At 42.7% G+C, this 24,476-nt stretch overlaps 1 protein-coding gene across 4 annotated transcripts in view; it reads left to right on the plus strand.

The window, feature by feature from the left end:
* LOC119739704 (matrix metalloproteinase-21-like) overlaps positions 1-24,476 on the plus strand; it is a 54,822-nt gene that overhangs the window by 26,189 nt on the left and 4,157 nt on the right. For 3 of the 4 annotated variants that reach the window (XM_038214729.1, XM_038214728.1, XM_038214730.1), the window contains exons 3-7: positions 17,432-18,334; positions 20,092-21,244; positions 21,617-21,913; positions 22,860-23,108; positions 23,909-24,093. In XM_038214729.1, coding sequence (XP_038070657.1) covers positions 17,858-18,334; positions 20,092-21,244; positions 21,617-21,913; positions 22,860-23,108; positions 23,909-24,093 — 2,361 coding nt within the window. In that variant the 5' untranslated portion in view covers positions 17,432-17,857. Of the gene's footprint in view, positions 1-12,154; positions 12,413-17,431; positions 18,335-20,091; positions 21,245-21,616; positions 21,914-22,859; positions 23,109-23,908; positions 24,094-24,476 lie in introns of those variants that run through there. The other variant, XM_038214726.1, reaches the window with a different exon arrangement.

A 24,476-nucleotide genomic window follows, 5' to 3' on the forward strand; every position in this document is an offset into this window, starting at 1 on the left:
CGGACCCGTGGGGTTTCTGCATTCTCTCATCGCCTGCCAAACTTAAGCGAGTTTTCGAAACCAAGGAAGTACCCCTGACTTCGGGGACCCAGGCTCAATTCAGGTCCGTGTGTTACAGTTTTTGTCCTTTCCATCGAGTTGGGATGAGAGCCACTGCCGGAACAAAACCGAGGTTTTGGAAACCCCACATTATCAACTGGTTAACTTTAAAGGCATTGAATGATAATTTGCATAATATCCCAAAACTACCGCATTATTATCAAAAAGACCTCAAGGATTAATCATTGTACTGGTACTAAACACCCCGTGACATTATTCCGTCTGGCTTGCTGCCATTTAGAAGAAATTAAGAAAGATATATATGGGTGATTTCGACCTGTCAGTAAATTGACTGCTTTGTGGAATGAAGAGTTCTGTTGACGAAATCGTGTTTCGTCATCAAAAGGTTGGACATGGTTTATCACTGTTTTGTCGAAAACTGTATCCACTGAGCTGAAGCTTCAATAGATTAGGTGTTGAGCATTCTTTTTTGGATTTTGAGTGGTGTTATTATCACGGGAAGCGGACAAAATATCATGAAGAGCAAACTCGTGATTGGCTTGTGATTGACTTTCGATGACTTGTGACGACTTGTGATTGACTTGTGATGAATTAATTACAACACTGTCGGAAAGAAGCCCCATACTATCCCAGATACAGTCGCAGATGATGGCCCTCGCAAAGGCTACGTATACATTAATGATCCAATATGTAACTAACTTTGTATTCTTTCCTATTCTTTAAGAGATGTAAGAAAATTGTCTCAGCTATTCCCTGTACCAACCCTTAAAAAATTTATAAAATATTATGGCAAATTTTCCGGAGCAGATATCATACAGGTTCCCAGTCTCTGTTATCTTTTCATACGAATAGTCATAAATTTACACACAAAAACCCAAAAACTTCTATAAGAGAATTTTCCCGCGGGATTTACCCAAAGTGCGCTGCGAGCAATAAACAGGGATCAGGGTGAACTTGGCGGTCTGTCATCGGCGGCTTAGATATGGCATTGCTTCCCGCTATAGCCCGTCTTTCATCATGGATCACATACCGGTAGCTCACTTTAACACGGGCTAAAGCCTATATACACAAACAGACTCTTAGCAAATATAATAAGAAGTGCTTTACATCCTTTCATTTCTAATACTTCTGCGGTTATACTTACAATTTGCCGTGTGCATTTGAAAATATTTGAAGTTTTTTTTGTAGGTTGCAATTTTTGTTAGGGGTTGGGGTGGTTGCTCCCGCTATATACTGAAAAATCAATTGCGTTAAGCTTGTGGTGAATTTTTTTTACGAACACACTTGTTGCAACTTTCTACTCCTCTTAAATGTATGAAAGCTATTATGACATTCCTATGTGGTTAATTTTGTTGAAAAGTGCATGCACTTCTTTAAACATTAACAAATTGTCCATGCTTTTCCAGACAACTGAGGGCGCTGTTGCTGCGATGTCATTTCAGGAAGACTGCGTTCAGTTTAGGCGTTTTCTGTTCATATTGTGAACCCAAAAGTGTACTCATTGAAAACATTTGCGAGGAAAATTTGCTCATTGGCACACTGCCATGTGCTGACACAACAACGAATCATCAAAGAAAGGAACATTTACACCAGCAATATATCCAAAATTCTGGCAACTTTTGCGGGTGCTGAAATAGATGTAACATTCACGTTTCTGCCTGAAATGGCATCACACTTTTGCTCATGAGTATGGCAATTCGCATTAGCATAAAAACCAAAAAGGCACCAAAACACCCTTGAAAATGGCAAAACGAAACTTGAAAATAACACGTCAGAACCCTTGATTTAAGTCATGTTGATCCACTTTTTAAAACCACAAATTCCTCCTCAACAATTTGGGGGAAGTTTGGAGTGTTAGCTTGTCGCTCCTCAAGAAAACAGAAATCGCGAAGGCCTTTGAAATTTGGACCAGAGGTTGAGTATGTGGGTCAGGCCCCGTAAAACCAGAGGAAATCCGCGGTCTTAAGCCACGCCGGGGAAATGGGGTCGTCATGACATATTTTGCCATTAAAAAAAAGAGAAGTAAATAATAATCCACCGGATTAAAATTTGAGTAAAGAGAGCTGGAATGTTCACTTCGTGGCCTATCGAGCTCAATAACAATCACGATTGTCTTCAGTGGGATATCAACACCCGTATTTTTTTTCATTCATTGATTTATTTTTTTATTTGAAAATTAATTTTTTGGGTTAAGTTCAAGTTCATGAAAGTCGGTCACGGGCTTAGAGGTTGATGCGGGTGACCGTGAATTCTGGCGCACCCTGGTTTTCAATAATACCTTTGTGCGTTTTTTAGTTTTTTTTTTACAGAATTCTTGAGTTGCCCTTGGTGTATATCCGTTTCGGATAAATTTGCAAAGGACTGGAAATTTAGTGAAATCGAAAGTAAAAAAAAACCCAGGCTTTTTCGTCTTTTAATATAAAAATAAATGCCAAAACATTCATTTGAATGGTCTTGGGCATCATTTAACTAGAGCATAGGTCGGCCTACATCTGACAATGATCACTGCCTAGCTCCTGCTGGTTCCATGAATGCTGCCCTCTGCTGTCCACAATAAACAAAACGTGAAACATCACTCGATATACTCCGTTACTCCGTGAATATGTCTGACCTGATCAGTACAGCAAACATTTGGCGTGACATGGGCAATGAGAAAATTACCGCGAATCTGAAATGGTCATTTATTTCCCTCCAAAGTCTTTATTATAATTTCCCCCAAATAATATGCAGTAACATGGTTGTCAATATTGTGTGTATAGGCTACATAATAATATTAATAATCACTTTCTGAGTGCAAGCATTTACGCAGGTTCATGTGAATTACGAAGACGAAAGTTGCAGATAATCCGCAAATATCGGAATTTAGAAATGACTATAGGGTATAATTGTACAGATAGAAAAAAAGCCTTGTACCACACTATTTACCCTCTTCCGTTATTGAAATATTGGCACGTAGTAGCGCAGTCAGGATTTGACTTTTGGGACTTCAGTAGCCGACTGTCCGTGGTAAATTCGAAAGGTAGGGGTGGGCTGGGGGGTTGACTGGACCCCATCTCACTTGAACCCCCCCCCCTTCCGTTTGAGCGCGCCACTGAGGTCGGGTAGGCCGGACCGTTATAATGGCAGCGATTCAAATCAGTCTCCTTGCTCTTTCTATTATCCTCCACAAGTTGGATGGTAAATGCCTAATCTGAATTGTCTCTGTCGTTAATATTTCTCTTCATGTAAGGGGGTTATGAGTCTCGAATTTTTACCTTGAGTAAACTTTAAGCCTGTACGACTACTATTTAGGTAATCACGACATGGACATACTAAAACAAAAGCATGTCCTATACTCCTTTTATTTCAGATCATATAAAACAAGGGATGACACATTTTATAGAGCGAGTTTCATCTGCTTTGTGCAAGGGGGTGAGATTTAAACGCCGAAAGCTTCTGAACGAATGCAGGATCACTCCAGATGTCATTGCACACCTCCTCGACCGTGTGTTGGGCCAAACGATCGAGGAGGCGTGCAATGACATCAGGAGTGATCCTGATTTCGCATAAGCTTTCGGCCGCAGCACTCGCCTTCCGCCACCGTCTCCAGCGCTGCATATCGACATTGGAGAACGCCAAGTCGAAAGTGGCAGATTCTGAAAATGAGTATTTTATTCGTATGGAGTTTAAATCTCACCCTCTTGCACAAAGCTGATGAAACTCGCTCCATAAAATGTGTCATGCCTTGTTAACATGATCTGAAATTTTGGTTTAATTCCATTGGTAAACAACATAGTGACTTAGGATGAAAAGTAGGACATGTTTTTTTTTTGTACACGTAGTACCTCCCTCAATCCCTATACTCTCGAAGTGTGATGCAATCCTTACGGATTCCTATACACGGGCGCCCCCGGCCTGGCACCGCCAAGTCTCCGTGGCCACAATGGGCCAAACTCCGCTCAGGGGCGTGTAATGCTCCTCTGTCCCACCGGTAATTTCCAATCTTTCCCCCGGTCTCTCGGGTGTGTTTCACGGTCGATTCCCTTGACGGGCTCATGCCCTGGCTACTTCTTTTTTTCTCTCTTTCTTTCTTTTTTTAGAAAAGAAGGGAAGAAACTTATGTACATGTATATAAAGTGGCACTGTTTACCCAACGATTAACTCCGGCTCTCTAATTTCGCGGACCGGCAAGAGACCTCAACTTAATTGCAGCGATTCACTAAGCTCGCCAAACACGGCGCAGTTCTTGTTTCAACAATTGGCCTAATGCGCTGGAATTGTTGAAACGCGATGGCCGGCAGGGAGACGGAATTGAGCGAGTCCCAAGCATATGTGTTGCATGACTGGGCCCATCTAATCTTCTTGCACGCGAGGTTTCTGTCAATAATTGTATTGGTCTTTCGGTTGGGGCAGCCTCGATGCCCCGTGTTCTTTTAGCCAAGTTCTTCTCACGAGCTGGCAGCTCTAAATGATAATGAAAACTGACAATCTTTCCAGACAAAAGGCCTAGCCTCCTAAACATGTATCAAAAATGAGAGAAGTTAATCCGTGGTTACATGTTACCAAAATACAAACTTTTGTTGGTGAACCAAATTGCAAGGATTTTCCCCGGCAATACGTAAATTCAAGGTTTGTTGTGTCACATTTTATGGGCGTAGGTGTGACATTGGAAGAGTTATAGCGTGACAAGTCAGATTAAGACTATAGAAAAGGACTGCCTCGCTTCGGGCTGACAGGGCACTGCGTGTAAAAGAGAGTGCTTACTATAATTATACAAAGGGCCAAAGTCATGCAGAGATGGCCATCCCCGTAAATAGTGTTGGTACAGGGAGGGTCATTTTCAGGCAGTGCTCGATCTCTCGTGTAAATAACATCCGAATCGAACGGTCTGGGTCCGCGTGCGAGAGAGCAATTTCAGCGGGCGAGTAACCGTTCTCTTGCGGGGCTTCTCTTGACGAGGAGCTGGGCCATCTTTTGGTTAAGACCTACATCCCCATTAACTCGTTAAATGAGTACAAGACCACCCGTGCTTTTGAGTCACAACAGATCGATGGCTTGCGGATGTATAAGAAACAGTATTTAGCCGAAGTTTGGAATTTGAATGTAAAACAAAATATGTAACCATTTTTCTAAGTTTATGCGTGAAGCAAGGAAATGGCTTTATATAGTTGCTTTGCATTAACGTGCATTGGAATCATCGAGCCAAATGGATATTTAAATATGGTTGGCAGCGGCGTAACTATAGGGTTAAACTTCTAGGGGGCACCTGGGGTGCACCAGGGGTGCGCCATTTTTTTCAAGGGGGCACTGAAGGCAACCGATATGTTGTGTTTGTGCAATTCCAATTTTAAACGGGCACCTGGGGGCTCGGACCCGTTTCTTCCCAACAATCAGTGGCAAAACTACGGGGGTGGAGGGGGGTGGGGTGCCTGCCAAAGAAATAAATCCCGTGACCGGTTCTGTATTTGTTTCAACGCAATGTTAACCTCATGCCGAATGATCAAACTAAAGTGTTATAGGGGCCCATAGACATGTCCCCACTTTTCGGTTTTTTTTCCCCGTCTAATAGGTCCGGCCTCCGTGCTGAACCAGTCTGATTAGCGTTTTTGTAAAGGGACGACTGGCAAACACAATTCACTCCCCGACTTGGGCCCACTTATTCATGCGTGGTGTCCGGCGGCTGATGACCGGTAAATCGCCCGCACGAATCCAGGTGCCGTATTGTTGGCCCACACTGAACTGAGACTGTATTTTGGTGACCAGCCACCGTTAATGAGTGGTCCTTTTATAATGAAGCCGGCATCGCCAGAGTGGAGTTTGTTCAACCGATCAAAGGAGCTATCATATCCAAAGTTTTCCTTTCGGTCGACGTTAATTGAAAGTTTTGGCAAATGTAGCATTACAAAATTAGACCCTGGGCCATAGACTTCACACGCAATGTGACGTAATTTCTGAGTGTACCAGGGAGGCCTGCTTTGTTATTTCCATTGAAAATGGTTGTGTAACCCTACAAGTATTAGAGATCCGTTTTAACTTTCCAGAAACGTACGAACGATCCGTATATACACTATAAAAGTATAATTATATCCAACAGGGAAACAGAACAATCCTGCTCCTATAGTAAATTAATGGTGTCCCTCCAAAGTCGTCATTTGACTTCAGAAAAGTTGAGTTTATGTTTGCGCTCAAGTTAATGTATTTTTTTTCTATTTTAAAATTAGACACACTCTAAAAGGTTTCTGGTAATTGTGCCTGACACTAATCAGGGTAAAAATTGACACATTTCCGGGTAAAAATGACACTTTTGCCAAGGTTTCCAGGTCAAAATGACCTGGAAAATGTGTCAGATAAGTGTCGAATTTGACCTGGAAAAGTATCAATTTTGACCCTGCTTAGTGCCAGGCACAATCGAACCCGGATTTTGGGTCAATCCGACCAGGAACGTTTAAGAGTGCAGTTGAAATTTGGAGCCTATAGGGGGTATGTGCGAACGGGCTAGGCATCCGCAAACTGAAACAAAAATATCTTAATAGAGCACCGTATGATGTATTGAATCAATTGGATAACACTTCAAGTGGAGTCAGGCTAGCGTAGCGGTTCTTTCCCCGTCTTCCACCTCTGTGGCCCAGGTTCGATTCCTGCCCTGGTCCACATGTGGATTGGGTTTTCAGTCCCTACACCTGATTCCGTTGGTTTTCCCCAGAATATCTTTCTAGGGTTTTCCTCCCACCTCTATAAAGCTGTCATGTCTTCTCATTGTCTTCTCTCTACAGGTTTCTTCAGGCTTGTGAGTTACAGTGCCAAGGGTGCTTTTGAAGAATCCTTGGTTTCATTACCAGAAAATATATAAATAATAAGGGTCTGCGTAGTTGATAGGGCCTACTCAGTGATTTCAAAGGTTGTGCGGAAGCACCATCGTAGGCGCTATTTCCGCTGGCCAACATAAACGCACCAGCGTTTGCCTTTTCTTTGCTGTGGATAATACAGTACTTTTACTGGACCTACATAGGTCTCGTAATCCTGAAAGTGTTCCATTTTAATCTCCACAGTGTTGAGCATCGGCGTCGATAATTTTCTTATAAGAGGATCGATTAGGAAATGGCCATCTGGTGTTAAGGTGGTGCTGTTTTCATTAAATGCTTAATAATGGGCGTGGCGCTTGATAATACTTTAATAATGCGTCGCTCCCAAGTCCCAACTTATTGCAGACTAATATATAAGGACGCGTGTAGAAGTGTTAACAAAAGAATTAAATAATAACTTAAAAATGTAAATATAATAGGAAAAGCTGGTGTATGATAGGTTTTCCCGGCTATTGTAAACCTTTTATCATTCGAATTCACCGTTTCAAATATTCAAATTCGTCCATCAACATCGATTTAGTGCACTTCCAATGTTTAATATCGTCTTTTGTCAGACAATTTCAAATTCAGTTCAAGCAAATTCAAACAATGAGCGAACGGTAAATGACTGAATTGGTTTTGTTAAAAGCGTGTGAAATTTTTCTCGGACGAAATTGAATGTTAGAGTTGGAGAGAAAAATATTTTAAATACCCGGAAAACCTATAGGCCTATTACATGTACATGTAACTTTTCAACAACCATAATCGTAGTCATTGAACTATTAGTTAATTCCATCGACGCAAGATGTACATTTATTATACGAGTTGTTGGTAACTAGGGTTCATTGGAAAAAGTGATCCATATTTTGTCTTGCATAGAAGCGAGAATCACAGCTCTACACTATCCAGAAAGCATTTAAAGTCGATATAACTCCACACAATTCCCAACAAATCTTTATTTTTGTAATTTTTTTTAATCGCCCCAAAGATTCATGTGTTATAATGAAAACCTTCGAATTCAAGCAATATAGAACATGCGGGTCATATTGAATTTTCTACCCTGAAATGAGAACTATTTGTTGCTTTAATCCTAATTCTACTAAAGTTGCCCAAAACCCGTGCGCTTCTTAAAAAGTACCATATCGCACCACATGTAGTTTGGAGGCTAAGTTGTTGTTTATTCTTCAACTCAAAAGGTCAAAGGTTAATCCACTCCCCCTGGCCAATCGATATCGATCCCGCCCTCGTTCTTGTATTTTCATTGGGAGGGATTCACGGCTTCTGCCCTGCTTCTTAATCCTCCAGATAACTCAGTGATCTCTGGTCTCATTTTGACCTCAAAAATCGAGAGATGCTTAAATAATATCTTCGTGTGTATCAAATTCCAAGGAGCGCGTCGCTGCTGTGTGCAGCTGTGGCCTAGCGGGTGCAGCATCGTGCAAGTCAGTCAGCACCCTAGAGGAAGAATAAAGTAATGCAGAAAAAAAATAATCGGAAGAAAAATTCTATCATAACTTAGCTTGAGTTGGCATTGATACATTCACAACAAGACCTTGGGTATGGGGGAAAGAGTTATGGGGAAAGTTTTTTTGGCAGTTGGTGGTGGAAACTCGATATGGTATGTCGAAGATGGGCACTGACCTTAATTCATTGTCACATGATGTAAAGGGCTTACCCAAGCCGGTATAATGAGGCGCCATGTTCCTAGCCCACCGGAGTGGATGAACGGCTGCGCACTGTACACACATACGTAGCTCGCGATAAAGATGATGGACAGACGGACAGATAGACAACAATCACGACCAACAGACCGGGCACGGACCTATACGACGTAACAACGAAACGGACAAGTTAAAACGTGCCGACGGTCAGTGGGTACGAAGAACCTCCTTTAAACTCCCCAAATTTAACTCTGTGTTGTATCCTCATAGCAGGCTCTGCCGTCGCGTTAATCATGAAAGCGCTGCAGAACTTGGGTCGGGATTTTAATCGAGTCACGGTTTAAATCATTCAATAAAAATAGAGCGATCCACCGAGAAAACAAGAGATACATTACGACTGTCATTATTGATGTCTCGTTCTTACCAAAGAACGATACGGTGATATCTGCATGCTTCAATGGCAACAAAAGACAGTGTGCTTTAAAATTGGGTTTTGCCCTTTAACGACGTTATTTTACGAGCACTGTACATTCAGTGTTGCCCGAGAGTTTGCGACAAAAAAGAAGAATTCATTTGATTACTCGGGTTGGACTGGAACCCACGACCTCCTGCTTGCTATAGTGGAGAGATCCGCACCGCGCAGTTCTTGTGACCGTGCCGTTAACATTCCGTGAAAGGAGAAACGCACGCTTGACTCGCTAAATAAACCTTTTCATCTCGTCTACTGTCTTCTAACAAAATAATCCACAATCGTCAACTGTCGTATTCGGGTATTTAACAATATTTGCCTCTTTTGAAATTGTCAATAAAGTCAGTTATATAGGCATAGCTTACATACCAGTATCGTCTAGCGCAGTGTATTTCGGGCTTGTTTCTGTATGGGGCATTGAAAAGTAGACTTGTCGATGTCGTTGTCCTTGTATAATGTCCAACGATAAAAGAAAAAAACAGTCGTCAAGGTAACATCAAGGATAAGTGACCCAACAAAACTTGTCATGCCAAAATTAATTGATGCAGACACCATCTTGCAAAAAAAAAAGTTTGACAAAACCGAAAGAGAAAAACGAAAATAAAGATTGTGATGTCTGCTTCGTTGCGATTTAAATTTCGCGTTTGCTATTTTGTTAGTTGTGCTCTCGTCGAGTATACTTGGTCTATAGTATTAACTGAACATAAAATTATCATGAACATTTGCAACAATTTGTTCATCAATTGTGTTCATGCTTATGGCTAGATGTCATTCTCAAAAGTGTAATTGTTATATCTGACCCAATTGTCGAGTAAAACTGTTCGGCCTCAACGATTGTTCTTTTTTTTCCCTTTCTTTTTTTAAGTAGGATCCAATCCCTTTTGTCCTCCAGTGAATTGAGGGTGCAAGAAGTGTCACGTGAGACAAGAATGATGGATTAAAATATAGCATCGATTTCTAAATTAGAATGAAGGCTCTTTCTTCTCTTCCAATGTGACCAATATACGTCACGAGATAGAAGTTATTTATAGCGAGAGTTACGAGAGTTCGAAGTTATTTATAGCGAGTGTTACGAGAGTTCGAGAGTTTCACAGTTAACAGAGATCTCGACACACTCGTTGCCAAAGTGTTGTCATATTATTTGACTGAAAAAAATCGATCTTCCATCCAGCTGATTATAGCTTTAATCATGTGGGCGCAAGTTCGACTGTTCTCCATTTAATTGGGTAATTAGATGAAATCTACATTTCGTCGGAACATGCGGGAATAGTAATCGTCACATGTGGTACTTTATGTACTCTAAACACAGCATGTTTACGGTTTCTCAAACTTGGAGATCAGGCTATGCAGCTGCTTATTGTATTGTATTTGAGCTTGTGCCTGTTTTCTTTCATTGATAACGACGCATATATGTTTCGCCAGTCTATTTTCGGACAATCTTAATTTCTTTCACATCAGATGTCAGCTTCAGAAAAGGCCACTCGCCAAGAGTGCCAAAAAACTGGCATGAACGTGTCATTTTAGCTGTTTATGAGTCGGCCTTAAGAACATGTCTGCCCAGCAATTAGAAACGATTAGGATAATCCCCTTCCAATGCGATTACCGACTGGCTTGATCCTGTGGAAAGGGGGCTAAATCCTCTTCCCGATACTTAGCAGGTCTTGGTTAAAATTATTGAGAGGTGATTACGGTAAGTGCTTGCTCACTTAGACACTCAATGCGAAATGTTACACTGCGAATTAAAGCACCAAATTGATGACCATTTTTAGGTTGGTGTTAATAGACGTATATACGTGTAAGAAGGTGTAGGTCTACACAAAGTTGTGTGGTTAAAGTTTGCCTTTTGCACCCAAGAGATAGTCACTTGACATTTTGGTGTAACCGCAAAATCACTGGTTAATTGTAGGCTCCAGTCGTCACCATGCGAAGTGTGTTGAACAACTTCTCATGTTGACCCACTTTGATTGCGAGATCCTTACCACAAGACTTGACAGCCTTGGAAAAGGTTATGAAGAACCAAATGAAACATTCTCGCAACATGACTGTGTACCGCTAACAGTCTTGCTTTGCGGGGTGCTGCCCAGTCAATAAGTCACATAGACACCAATGATAAATCCCCATTCTTCAAATTTCTTTTTAAAAAAACCCCTCAAACTCTCACAAGTGTTCAGGCTGCACAGAAAAATGATGATCAACATCGTCTTTCATTTTCCTCTCAATTTTTGGTGGGTTGACCGATGACTTTTTGAGAAATTCTCAGCCAAAGAAGACCACCCCTAAAACGAATGATATTTTCCAACTGGAAAAGTAGCCATTTTGAAAAAGGATCCCTCCATAACATGGCCGAAATAGCGCCACTTTCGGATCCAATTGCATCCGAAATGCTCAGAATTGGAAGCCCCAAGTCCAGGCTATAGAGGTACAGTGCCAATATGTCTTCACTCCCCTAATTCAATGGCTCTCAGAACTCTCTAATATAGAATAATTTGAATGTTTAACTTTGATTCATGAGCTCGGCGGACGGATCTGTGGCCTATTTACTGGGCTGCAGCCTGCCTGCGATTGCGTATCACAGTAGCCAGATAGGCGAAACATCGATCTCAAAGCAGCCTCGCCATTGTTCGGTTTCTGTTTTCAAGCCGCTACCTTTCTGACCACAAATATTTGTGGAATGACCCAAAAAGAAAATCTGCGGGTCGCCGAAGTTGTTTGGTCTGGGCGGGAAAGTTGTTGTTGTGATCGGATTCGGTAAGTAATTCTCGGGCCTCAAACGATACGGCCATGCCCAACCACCATACCAACTCTGGATCCCGACGACATTCTTCTGAAAACCCTTACAAGTTTCCCAATAGAGTTATGACTGTCATGCAAACAAAAAGTTACTATTTTGGTTACCGGACAATTTTCTAGATTTAATGCGAAAGTTCAATATTGACACAGGCCGCCGGTATTTGATTTGGCAATCACATCTTAGCGAATAAGTAGCGGATGGAAATAAACACCAAACACAAAATGAAAGTTTAATCTTGACAGTCCTCTCGCGATGTCCAATGGAACAAGTCTATAATAAGGGCCTGTGGCATAGGGCGAACTGTTGTGTGCAATTTTAACTAACGAACGTCAATGCAAGGGGAAAAAGCAGCTCTAATCCCCTTTGTTGGAGCATGCGTCGATGTTTTAGCTTTGTGGCGTAAGATCGATCTCTTTTGGGGCTTAAAATCTCAAACACGAGACCTTTGCACGCACACTACTTGCTGGAGTCTTGAGCCAAGTGAACGTCTCTCATGCTCCCGTGCCGCTCCGTAGTTGACGTACCAACTTCTCTCTTGTCATTTCTGCTAGCTAACTCACTCCGTAATATTTTTCTTTACGACGAAAGGCCTTTCGGGGAAATAGTTGTGGTAAGTTTTCTCATGATTACGCTTGAACTGATTTCATAAAAAAGATTATTATGTAATCGTATTGGATACGTAGCCAAAGGGTGATTTGTTGATGGAAGCACCGACGGTTCTCAATGGAAATAAAACAATTTGAAATCAAACACGTCTCTTAGTTTGTGAAGCTGAATGATGCAGAAGAACCACATTTTTCCTATTTTATGGGCAAATAATTTCGTTGTATAGCTGATTGTTTTGGTACGGGTGTCCTTAATCTGTAATGTGGCAGAAATTATTTCAAAACAATCACCGATGTTTATGTTCCTAATCCATTTAGCTAGGTAGTGACTACGCAAAATGGTCCGACACAACGTATAGGCCCTCTTGCGAGTCCAAAGCAATAACGAACCGGGGGCTTTTTGTGCCCGGCTTCCGTCGGTTGATTGGCTTTTGTGTCCGGTACTCGCGCTGGCAAGGACCTCGCGATTTTCCGGGGAGCTTGAGACGAACTGAGGGTCGGGCAACATCAAGAAAACGTGGCATTGTTGCCTTGACAAAAGCACCAGCGTGTTTGTTTTGCCGCAAAAACTTTGTAACCAAAACTGTAGCCGCATCCCCGCTACCGGTTCCCCTAATTGCTATAGAATGTGATCGGGCACGTTAATCTAGCTATCACTCAGGCGCAATGTAGTATGTCCTTGCATTCGATTTCGAATTTGGTAACTAGGGAAGCGTACAGATCAATAGTTTACAATGACCTATATGGTGACGATGCATATTTTAAAGAATTCGAATAATATTCCATGCCATTAATTTCTCGAAAACGTCACTCCTTGCAAATTGTGCGTCACCCTCGTCAGATTTCGAAGTTTACCCTTTTGTCTCATTGTTTTGGTGGAATTTAGGTTTTTTGTCTAATCCTTTTGGGCTTGTGTGTATTTAGATGATTAGAGGCCCCAAATGAGTCGATATTTTGCCGGCCCTTCAAAGCCCATCGCATTGGCGTCTTGGGGGCTTAGCTCTGAATTATTAATCGAGGTGAGGCAAGGATCTGGACCCTTGTCACGCAACCCTGCTAAAGTACAAGTATAGGTAAAAGCTAGAGCCGGGTGTTCGGTAGGCAAAGAGTTCGGTCCGTGAGCTTACACACCCGCTATTTCTTGGAGTTAGACAGAAAATGACATTTCCTTTTTGGGGGGTGAATAACATTTTATGATGGAGAACAGCCTCAGACCGAACATAACCAAATGTTAATTTCAATCAGATTTAAACTGGTAACTTGGGAAAGGTTTGCGGACTCTGTGTGAAATTATTTTTTCAACAAGAACACCTCATGATGGTTCTTCACGGAACACTCTTTCGTATTTTGCCACGTCACATGATGTACATGCAAGCGTCTCCCAACTCCCAAGATGTTTTTTTTTTTTACATGTTCATTTTAGTTGAAGCGTAGATTGCAACGGTGAGATCGTCACCAATGTGAAAAACACATGCGCGGCTATAATCAAGTGTCGATAATTTCCCCGCTTGCACAGAAATATCAAGTTAAAAAAAAAACTCGAAGCCATTCGCATCCATGGCCATTCAAAATTCTGACCAGACAAAATGATACATCGAGGATTGTTCACAGTTAAACAACAATTTTGTGTCAGTACTGCGAGCTGTGAGCTAAATCGGGCCATCAGGGTGTTGGTGGTGTTAACGAGTTAGTGTGAATAATCGATCGCGTTTCAGACCAGTGACTCCGTAGCCCAGCCAACGCCTGTTGCCCATGTTAGAACTCCCCGCCTCAATCCATCCCTACAGGACGAATATGGGATTCGATAGATGCGTAAACGGGCCCTTTTGCAGATATAGAAAGCATGCGCTACAAGTATGACAGCAGTTGCAAAAAATAACAAACATGCATGGCAAAAATAGGATATTTGTAACCAAGGCCGCGTGGGATGGATGAACCCACTTTCAGACAGTGACAGTTAGAGAATCTGAGATTATGCGAGGATATCATCATACAAAACAGTCCAAAGAATGTCGAGGGTCAGTTCGAGTGGACCAGTTCCGGTTGTATCTTGTTTTTACGGCACGCGCTGGCACGGCCCTCTAAATACCACCTGTGTCATATCTATATATGCCTGGACTCACTCAAATAATATCCCCTTCTCTATTTGCAGTAAACCCCCCAAATATGTACCTGTCTTGCTCTAAGTCGAGCAAACAACGGGGGACGGGGGACTGTTATATGGCCCGGCACACTGTTTGGCCACCTTTGTGGATTGACTTGTTGACAAACTGTGTATTGTGGGACGGAACTTGTGACGATATATTAGTCCGATCCGAGTGCTTGCGTTGCGACTTAGCATACTTGGGATGGCTGTAACAACCAACATTGGCATGTGTGACCATGGAGGGGGAAAATAGAGAAGTGATTTACTTGGATACGTCACGTGGAGTGTATTTGAAGTTGGCGCTCATTATATGATACGTCTGGAATTTCAAAACTTTGAAGAGGTCATAGCATTTCCACCCATAACCACCTTTTTGTCAACCTTAAAATCCACACACACCAAATTATTGACTGAACGTAGTTTAAACCAACCTAAATATTGTTTGAAAAAGTTTATTCCGGCTGTGCAACAGTGATGGCATTAGGCGTACAGAGGTAAATTGTTTCGAAACAACATTAAGAAGACATTGTCGTAACAGATGTCTTGTTTGTTGAACTGGCGTAAACAGAGGAAACACAACTGGGGAGGCCTTTTTGTAGAATGTAGGTCACCAATCGCCATGGCTAAAATTACTCAGCAGATCTCCACAGAGATAGTGTGACGATGATGTCATTTGGGGGAGGCCTTTTTATAAAATGTAGGTCACAAATCGCCATGGCTAAAATTACTCAGCAGATCTCCACAGAGATAGTGTGACGATGATGTCATTTTTTGTATCAATGGAGGACGCTTCAATTTGTTTGATTTTATCCCACCAAAACATTGCGTTGCGAAGGGAGTAAAAAATGAATGCTGTTTGTTGTGTGTTAATCTGCTTTAACATAGTTTCCTCATGACCGGTGACATTCCGTCGTCCAACATTTTCTGGGCTTCCTTGCACGTGTTCATTTTATTGGTGTCTTGCGCAAGAGAAGTACAACTTGAGTGTACTTGATCAGGCTTAACGTTATATTTTGTCTATTTCGAAATACCTATTGAACACTAGTAGCCAAAGAATCAATTAAAAAAGTACTTTATGTGTGTATAAGTATGTTAAAGTTATCCTTTCGTCACCTTATAAAAATATTGAAATATCTGATTTCTGTTTTCTATTCCGTGAATGGCAACCAACACGCTTAAATGCTTTTGCCCTTGCAACCAACAAGCTTAAATGCTTTTGCCCTTAACGACAAGTAGCACGTAGTTTGTGTAGTCTGGACGAAATTGCAAGAGTTATTTTTCTGTCGTCGTTTTCTTTAAAGATGCGTTCCCCATGCTAAGTTCAGTAAAAGAAAAAACATATTCCTCTTCTAACTTGCTAATTTTCTGGTAATACAAAGGTTTTTCTCGTTTGAATGAGACATCCACCGCAAAAAAGTGGGCCCATGTTTAGTTATTTAATTATTATTTTTTTTCAATTTCGAGTTATTGGCTGCCAGACAATAATTACGTTCTCGTGGGGTAGGCTGGTTCCCGCCCCAAAATCAATATAGATATTACTCGGACTGGAAGCCAGTCTCATCGCAAAGCGAACGTTTGTACGCCAAAAACAAAACAAAAACACTATTTTTTTTCCAGAGAGTTGCAGACGTCCAACAAATATGGGAAAGGGGTTTTTGGTTGGAACAAGACATACAAATTGAATGTTGAGAGTAAATTTCAACACCACAAAAAAAAATTCGATAACGTAAATTTACCCACGTTGGGTTTTTGATTTAAAGTGTTGCTACAAATGTTTATCTTAATTATATTAATAATAAGTGTGTTGTTGTATTTGTGGATGTAATCTTTTGGATCATGGTAGCGGCTTCGTATATCCTGACTATTTTTAGTGCCGTCAAAAAGGCATGACCTGCCGTTACAGTTTGGTATAGTGCCTCCTCTATGGCCTGGTCAAGCTGATTTTAACTGACTTGTATTCAGGAGCCGTATATAAAAACACCGAATACTAGCCAGTGGGTGTCCTTATGATTGACATGCCCATCATACTGCCATCCTATGCCCCCTTTGAAAGAAAGATCAGACACAGAAGCTGTACTCCCTTTCCACCGGTAAAAGCGTCTTTAGGGCTTCAACGGTGCCAATGCCTTTCTCTGTCCTACAGTATCCGGCGTTCCCTCCCGAGATTTCGTGCTTCAATCTACGGCCCTGTCATCGGTCATTAATAATTTGGCCGCTAATTAGCCAAGTGTTTATTTATTTTTATTTGTGTTTGCACTCACGCGATGATTCTCGTGTCTTGAGTTCTTTTTAGCCCCGTTTGTGTCCCCCTGTGGCGTTTTTAATTTGCCGACTCATTCACGCTACCTGAAATCACTCACTTTCTGTTTTGGATCGGCCGAGGCCGCACCGATCGCCACCTGATTTCACCTGAAGCTGGTCTTAGGATCCTCTGCGCATGCTCAGACCAATCATCTTGTTCTCGGAGGCGTTTCCCACGTGTCCCTCGTTTCGCGGTGTGTCATTCACGAGATAATTACCATCTTTTCTCAAACGTCACGCTATGCCCGGGCCAACACTGCGCTGATGGGTCAGTTTGCGAAAAAAAATCCCGGGTGAATAGCGCGATAAGCTTTGGAGGGGAATGTCTCGAGTGCCCTTGGTATATACACACTGCCATTCTCTGTTTTGGTTCAGAATCCGAAGTCAACTCCTCGAGTGCAGTTCTTTCGCGTAGCTCGCAACTGCACGGTCTCTATTCGAGTGAATCAATAACAGATTACTGTTTGAGGATTGTTTGTGCGTGCGCTAACTTTTTTTAAAAACCCCGACGAATGCAAAGTAGGAGAGAGCTAGGTGACTGATCAAGAATTTCATTCCCCTTACATCTCCTCTGCAGGATCAAGTGATACGCTTAGAAACGAGAAGAGACCCAGAGACATCCTCAGACTGAGAAAAAGAAGTACCCAGTTAAGAGATCATCGTCTCGGTGGAGGAGGTAACAGGGAAGATAGTAAAGGATACCCAACAGTTGGTCTTTCGAAATTGACTGTAGGTGAGGACACCTCTTCGAGAAATTCTGAAGTGGCCATTTGAAGAATCAAAGAACGTTTTTTGGTTGATGAGAATTTGCACCTCATTTTAGTCGTCTTTCACTGCTTCACCGTTACCGTATCAACTACTGCAAAGTATCATACCAACTTCGGTGCGTTTTTTTGTGTGAAGGTAAATTGAATCATCACGTCAGCTGTACTCCTTGTTTGGGGAATAACTAAGTTGTTTGCTAACATCACCAAGAGTCCCAAAGCATTTGATATCGGCAAGCATGCACGAGAGCAGGAGGAGTAAAGTTCCGGCCGTCTGTACGGTGTTGGTGTTGCTGGGCTGTTTCGGTTTGGCGAGGTCCACACCAGTACCGTCAACGTCGCTACCTTCTACGCCGGTACCGTCAACGCGGCTACCCTCTACGTCGGTACCTTCTACGCCGGTACCTTCTTCGCCGGTACCGTCGAAGTCGGTATCGTCTACGCCGGTACCGTCAACGCAGCTACCGTCTACGCCGGTACCTTCTACCCAAGTGCCTTCAACGCCGGTACCATCTACGTCCGTACCATCTACGTCCGTACCATCTACGCCCGTACCATCTACGCCCGCGCCGCCCACAGTGCGAGCGGCTTCTTCCTCGGCCGAGCCGCCGTCTATCGCAGCGTCTTCCCCGGCCACGGAACTCCTGGAACCCGACGAAGCCACGGAGTTACAGAGCAGTCTGCCAACGGCATCCGTCCAAGACCTCGATGTCAAGGTATGAGTGCATTTGCTTAAAACTATATACATCGATGTTAAACTCGGGTGTGCTCATAGCATGATGGTTAAAAAAAAATCCTTGTTTCTGGGTGAAAAAAAGAAAGATTGAGACCCTTTAACTAAGTCTTTGTTTTCAACTATCACGTGACAGTTGCACCTTTTTTCACGCACACAGATGTACAATTATTCCATTTTTAGTTTTGTTTGTAAAATGCAATTAACGTTAATATTCACCTTTCTGAAATCGTTTACATAGACAGTTTAAAAAACTACAATTGTTTTCATAAAAATGTCGTTGAAACTACTTAATTGTCATCGACACCAACTTCATTGTTGTTGTGCCTCTGGTGTCAGTGATGTTAATGGCAATAATTATGATCAGAGCGCAAATTGATATGTGATTTGCACTCCACATTTCAACGGTTGAGATCTTGCGTCTACACGTGTTTTCATGGGATGCAAGTTATTTGCGTGCCCGCAAAGTTGGTTAATATTGAGAATTTTTTTCACGACAATACAGACCCATGATTTGTTGATCTTTGCACACAAAATTTCGTCAGACTCAGGAATGAACACTGGTAGTGCTCAGTTTAGATGTGTGCATGCACGAGTTTAGCGCGAAGCAAGAATCATTCAGCGCCGAGTTCACCTCCAAAGACTGCATAGGCCTACCCAAGATTGACAAGTGAAGAAGAAAACTTATGTTGCTATAGGTCCCCCAACGCTTGGTTAGCTCTCGATAATGACTCCCCTAATCACGGTTCAGCTTGTGGTCCAGTTGTTCACAATCGCCCTCGACTAGGGCTTTACCCTCGCTGTCATTGAAGGGAAAACCTCGGACAATGAGCCAACAAGGCAAGACGTCTCCTTGAATCGACCAAATCAAAGACCGGAAGGGGTTTCTCCCGTCAATGTTTGCCCAACACGCTGCCTGACTTCACGGTCCTTTATTCAGCTGCCCATCACACAACGCGTGTAAACACAAACTGCCACCAAGTACACGTTTGTAATCATTTCCCAAACATTATACACATACCGTTCACCTGGCGACATATTGCTCCCTTTCCGGGGCTGGCACTTCATTGTAAACTTGGACACGTGCGTGCAAAATACCCAAATGCTCATCCAACAGTTGCCTTATTAGTATCGCACAGAAAATGCGTTTGTAGATCGGATTTATGGAATTGCAGCGCTAATCACAACAGTGTCGTACATCTGCCATGTTGGATAGCTGGCTCCTTAGAGAAAGCTAGTTTGCTCTCACAGATAAATTCATGCAGAAACATGCGGTTACCAAACTGACATTATGGCAATGATATTTTGGACGAAAAAAATAGTTCAGAATTACACACATTAATGCTTCCTGTACAGAGCCATCGAAAGAAAGTTCGATTGTTCGTGATGTGCATGCCCTAATCGCATTTGATATTTCATTAACTGATGTTAAATTTTATTTAACACAAATCTGTAACAAATTGACAAAACAATGTGCGAGACCTGACTCTTGCGTTTACTTGCTAATAATTTCGTTTGATGTTTTGTATAAACCTTTTTTCAAATGCTGGTTGCGCAAGAGCTGCATATTTAGAGCTATTTGGATTGTTTGCGCTTCATTTTTTTGTACATTTTCCCCTTCTTTAAAAAAAAAAGTGCTCCAATTTAAGGGTTCTTTTTGTAGCTTGTGGGTGAAAATTACGTCCTTTTGTTCAGTTCTTTATAATCAGATCTTTATATGCATATGCTTTTTGAATGCAGAAATTTCTCCAGAATTATGGCTACATGCCGACCTACAATCCATCTAAGGACAAGTGGGAGTTCACGGATCGATCCAAGACACCGTGGCTGGACATCAAGTCTGTCACGCCGGCTCCCGGTGCTACCGAGAGCGCCGACACGGTGGAGTCCGCGGAGAAGGCACTTAGTAAGACGGTTGACAAGAACGGCACACTGGCCCAGGAGGAACGGACCAAGTTCGAGCAGGCTATCGAAAATTTTCAGCGGAGGTACAAGTTGTCGGTGACGGGTTCTATCGACGAGGAGACCCTGCGCTTCATGCAGCAGCCACGCTGTGGCGTGCCCGACTACGCGAGCAAGTTTGACACCAAGACGGTACCGACGAAGATTTCACCGACGAAGTCGGCACAAGCCAACTTGGACATAAAGGGAAAACTGGACGTGGCTACCGGCAGTAAAAGCAGCACCTCGAGGACAACCATCGGCAATGGTAGTGGAGCACTGGGCGGGACGCTCCGGAGCAAATCGCTGGCATCTGTCACCGGCGGGCGATCGACGGTTTCTTCACCGGTCGCCAAAGTGGCAGCCAGGACTCAGGGCACGCTGACCGGCCAGGTCTCAAAGTCCTCGGAACCAATCTCCGTGTCCGACTTGCTTCGGCAAACACTACGACCGAAGGCCAACATCGGCGAAGCAGGTGCATCTGGAAGCGATCAAGTGAAAAGCACCCATAAGACAACAGAAATCGTGACGGAAATTATCACCGACTTGGTGACAGCCAAGGTCGAGGACTTGGGGACAACGACTACCCGTGCAGCTTCTGCCACCACGACACTCACGACAGCGACGACGCCACTTTTAAGCAAATCTGATCTCGCTCGCAGCAAGAGGAGTGTCAGCGGCGTCCCAGTTCAGGAAGCGAAGGTACGGACCAAGAGGCTCTCTTACTATGACTTTGGCAGCAACACCAGTAGTACCGGCATTGCTTCTCAGCAGCAAATCAGCTGGAAGATCGACAGCGACTATTTGCCTCAGATTTTCTCGTTGGACGAGTTGAGGAGCCAGTTCAACGAGGCTTTTCGCAGGTGGGCTGAGGTACTACCGGTGACTTTTGTTGAGATGCCGAACGGAGACGTCCTCCAAGTTAATATACAGATTACCTTCTTGAATTCACGTAAGTAGCACGATGTTCCAGTCAACAGAAAACATAGACCTTACTTAATTACAATTACGTGTAGCGGTCCATGTGCTTATGAAGCCGCTTTCTCGATCTAAAAGAGGTCATTCCCGACACAATACTTAAGCAGGTTACATAATTCAAACAAAACGCAAAAATTTCGAACGCTATGTTCAGTTGGACATAATTTTAACACTGCATGAGGCACAGCATCTCTTTTGATGGTCAGATTTTGCATATCTGGAAGGCTTTGCAGCCAGTCATCAAGCTGAAAAGAAAATGTTCGTATAGATGCGTGTAGTGTACCACCATAAAACAAAGCAGCTCGTTCAACGAAGTATACTTCTTGTCTCGAACTTTTTTCTGCAGTCACGAGTAGTCACTTCTCCTTTGAGTTTGCCACCGGCGAGTTGGCGCGCACCACGCGGACCGCCACCCACCAGGCTATTCACTTCAACGACGACGTCCAGTGGACCTACAACTCGCTTCAAGGAAAGAACCTGATCAAAGTAGCGGTACATGAGATCGGCCACGTGCTGGGCCTGTCCCACAGTGACTCCACCGAGTCCATCATGTACCCGATCTATGTGCCCTTCGACTCCTCCGACTCCAACTTTCGTGTGTCGATCGACAGTGAGAGCCTGTCCAGCGCTCAAACCATTCACGGTAAGTACGGGATTTTACCACCTTTAGCAGGATTTTTATTTCACGTACAGTTGAAATGTTAAGCGAGCATTTTTAATTAGAAACGTTGCCGCCTGCACCAGGATGTGTGCAGTCAAACCTAGGTTGAGAATTGATCATGATCGGTATCTGGAAACACCAAATACAATACATGTAGTTATATTTGTATAATACAAATTGTGTACCTGTAAATGGTTGTCTTAAATATATAGTTGTCAGACAGTGCACGAAAAGTAATGATATAAACGTCCTGGGATGTGTTCGATTACCGGTGTGCTTTAAATGTTTTGTATTAATTAAACAGGTACCTCGAATCTTTGTAAAAAGCTGGTGGAAGGCATGTTGAGTAATACAAGTTTAAAAAATATAAGGTTTTGTTTAATCACTTGGTAAAGGCAATTAGACAGAATCACATTATAAAAGAGTAATATAATTTTGTCTCCTTTTCCGTTCAAACACAAAACGTATTGACGACCTATCCATAATTTACAGTACAAACTACTGACAATAGAGGGTGAGTAAAAAACGAAACCCAAATGTCGGGACTATTGTTTTAGTGAAGTTCTGCTTGTGGCACTTTCAAAATCTAGGATATGAAAGCCCAATTCAGAATCTTTCTTTCAGTACAAGAATCATTCAAATCACTAATGTACTTTTCAAGTTACGGAAATTTAAACACAACTACCGTTTTAAAGTTCTGTCCACGGATCACAAAAAAGGTGTGCGTTCTTTCAGCAAAACAAAACCAATTCACGCACATCCCTATGTGAGTTTACCTCGATTTCAATTTAATATGGCCGACTCGTGAATAAAGTCTTTTTTATTTAGGACATTAAGCCGTCAACAAAAGATCAGTTCGGAGTAGTCTTGGGTTAGTTCGTGCCAAGACAAATTCCGTATTCAACTTCAACCTCCAATCTGCACGCAGGTACTTGTTCGGGTTCATTTAACACCATCTTAGACTGGGTGCGCACCGTGGGCAACAAGAAAAGGTACAACTCCCTTTTCTTCCGTGACGACGCGCTGTGGGTCTACGAGAACACCAACGACCGGGTCAAGATCGGTGACCCCCGGACCGTGCACGACATGTGGGCCTCCAACGTGCCGACCAACATCGATGCCGCCCTCCAGATCCTGCCAAGAGGCAGCTCCGTTGACAATCTGTATTTCTTTAAAGGTACGTGCTTGGGCATATGGTAAATCAAAAAATAGGCGATCCAATAATAATGAGCTAGAGGTGTGTTAAAATTATGAACTTGACCACTGTCGGTGCAGTTGTTTCTTAAAGGGGGGTTTATCAGCTTTCCATTAATACCTCACGCCTGCAGTCAATGGTGACTGAGAACCACAGATTTCAAGACAGAGAGTAAACCATGATTTGCCAAGCTGGTCTGCTTGGAGAAAGATGGTTCTTCGCTTATGTTTCGATGTCAGTGGTGCTCAGTCATTTTATGATTGCTGGGGTGCAAGTAAGATATCATTAAAAAGCTTGCCAATTACCCTTTCAGATGCAGTGCTCATTATCAAAGTTTTAACATACATGTACATGTACTTATTTTAATTACATTATTTGATACATCCTGTAAAAGTATCGTTTGTGACCTAAACACACACGAGAGCCAGGAGCACTTTTATAGAGGTGCGCATGCGGCATAGAATTTCGTAAAGCCCAAATAAAACAGGCTTCAAACCATAATGTCTAGAGATGAACAGTGGTATGAACTAGCTCTCTTTCTGATTTCTTCTGAACGCATAATATTGCTCAGCACTATTTTAAATTCAAGAGATCCATGAAATTTGTCCCTGGGGCAATGCCACTGTAGCAACTCGGGTGAGCCACTCACCTAAGCATGCCCTTCGACCCTCTTACTTGTTCACTGTGGAGGGGTAAGATCCGCACGATGCGGTTAATATCAACCACCAATTGTTAATGTGGCAGGCTGGTTAACCATCTACAAAATTGTCCTTCTATTGTAGGTAACAAATACTACCAGATCAACCACTCCACCCGTGCAGTGATGACCAACTCTGACGGTAGCATCGGCCGGCTGATCTCCGAGGGTTGGCCAGCCAAGACCGGCTTCCCTCGTATCCCGGACAACATCGACACGGCCTACTTTGACAAAAGGGACAGCAACGTCTACTTCTTCAAGGGAAACCAGGTAAAAAAAGGACGAGCTCACATGTTTAACTGCCAAAGTACATACTAAGTAGAAAGACTATGAAAGGACATGTTAGGTCCAAGTAACTATGGGCAAGTACGATGGGGTGTTTACGATGTATGTAGTTGTGGTTGTGGTTGTGGTGATGTGATAGTGAGGAATATAGTTACGGGTGTGGTTTTGGTTATGATGATGGTGATGGTTATGGGTATGCTTACGGTTATGGCCATGGTAATGGTTATGGTTATGGTTATGCCTTTGTTGTTGTTATTGCTATGGTTATGCTTATGGTTACAGTTGCGGTTATGGTTACTGGGGTTATGGTTATGATTTGGTTATGGGCATGGGCATGGTTATAGTCATAGAATATTTTTGTTGTTTGT

Source organism: Patiria miniata, unplaced genomic scaffold, assembly GCF_015706575.1.
Source record: "Patiria miniata isolate m_02_andy unplaced genomic scaffold, ASM1570657v1 HiC_scaffold_4, whole genome shotgun sequence".
Taxonomy (NCBI): domain Eukaryota; kingdom Metazoa; phylum Echinodermata; class Asteroidea; order Valvatida; family Asterinidae; genus Patiria; species Patiria miniata.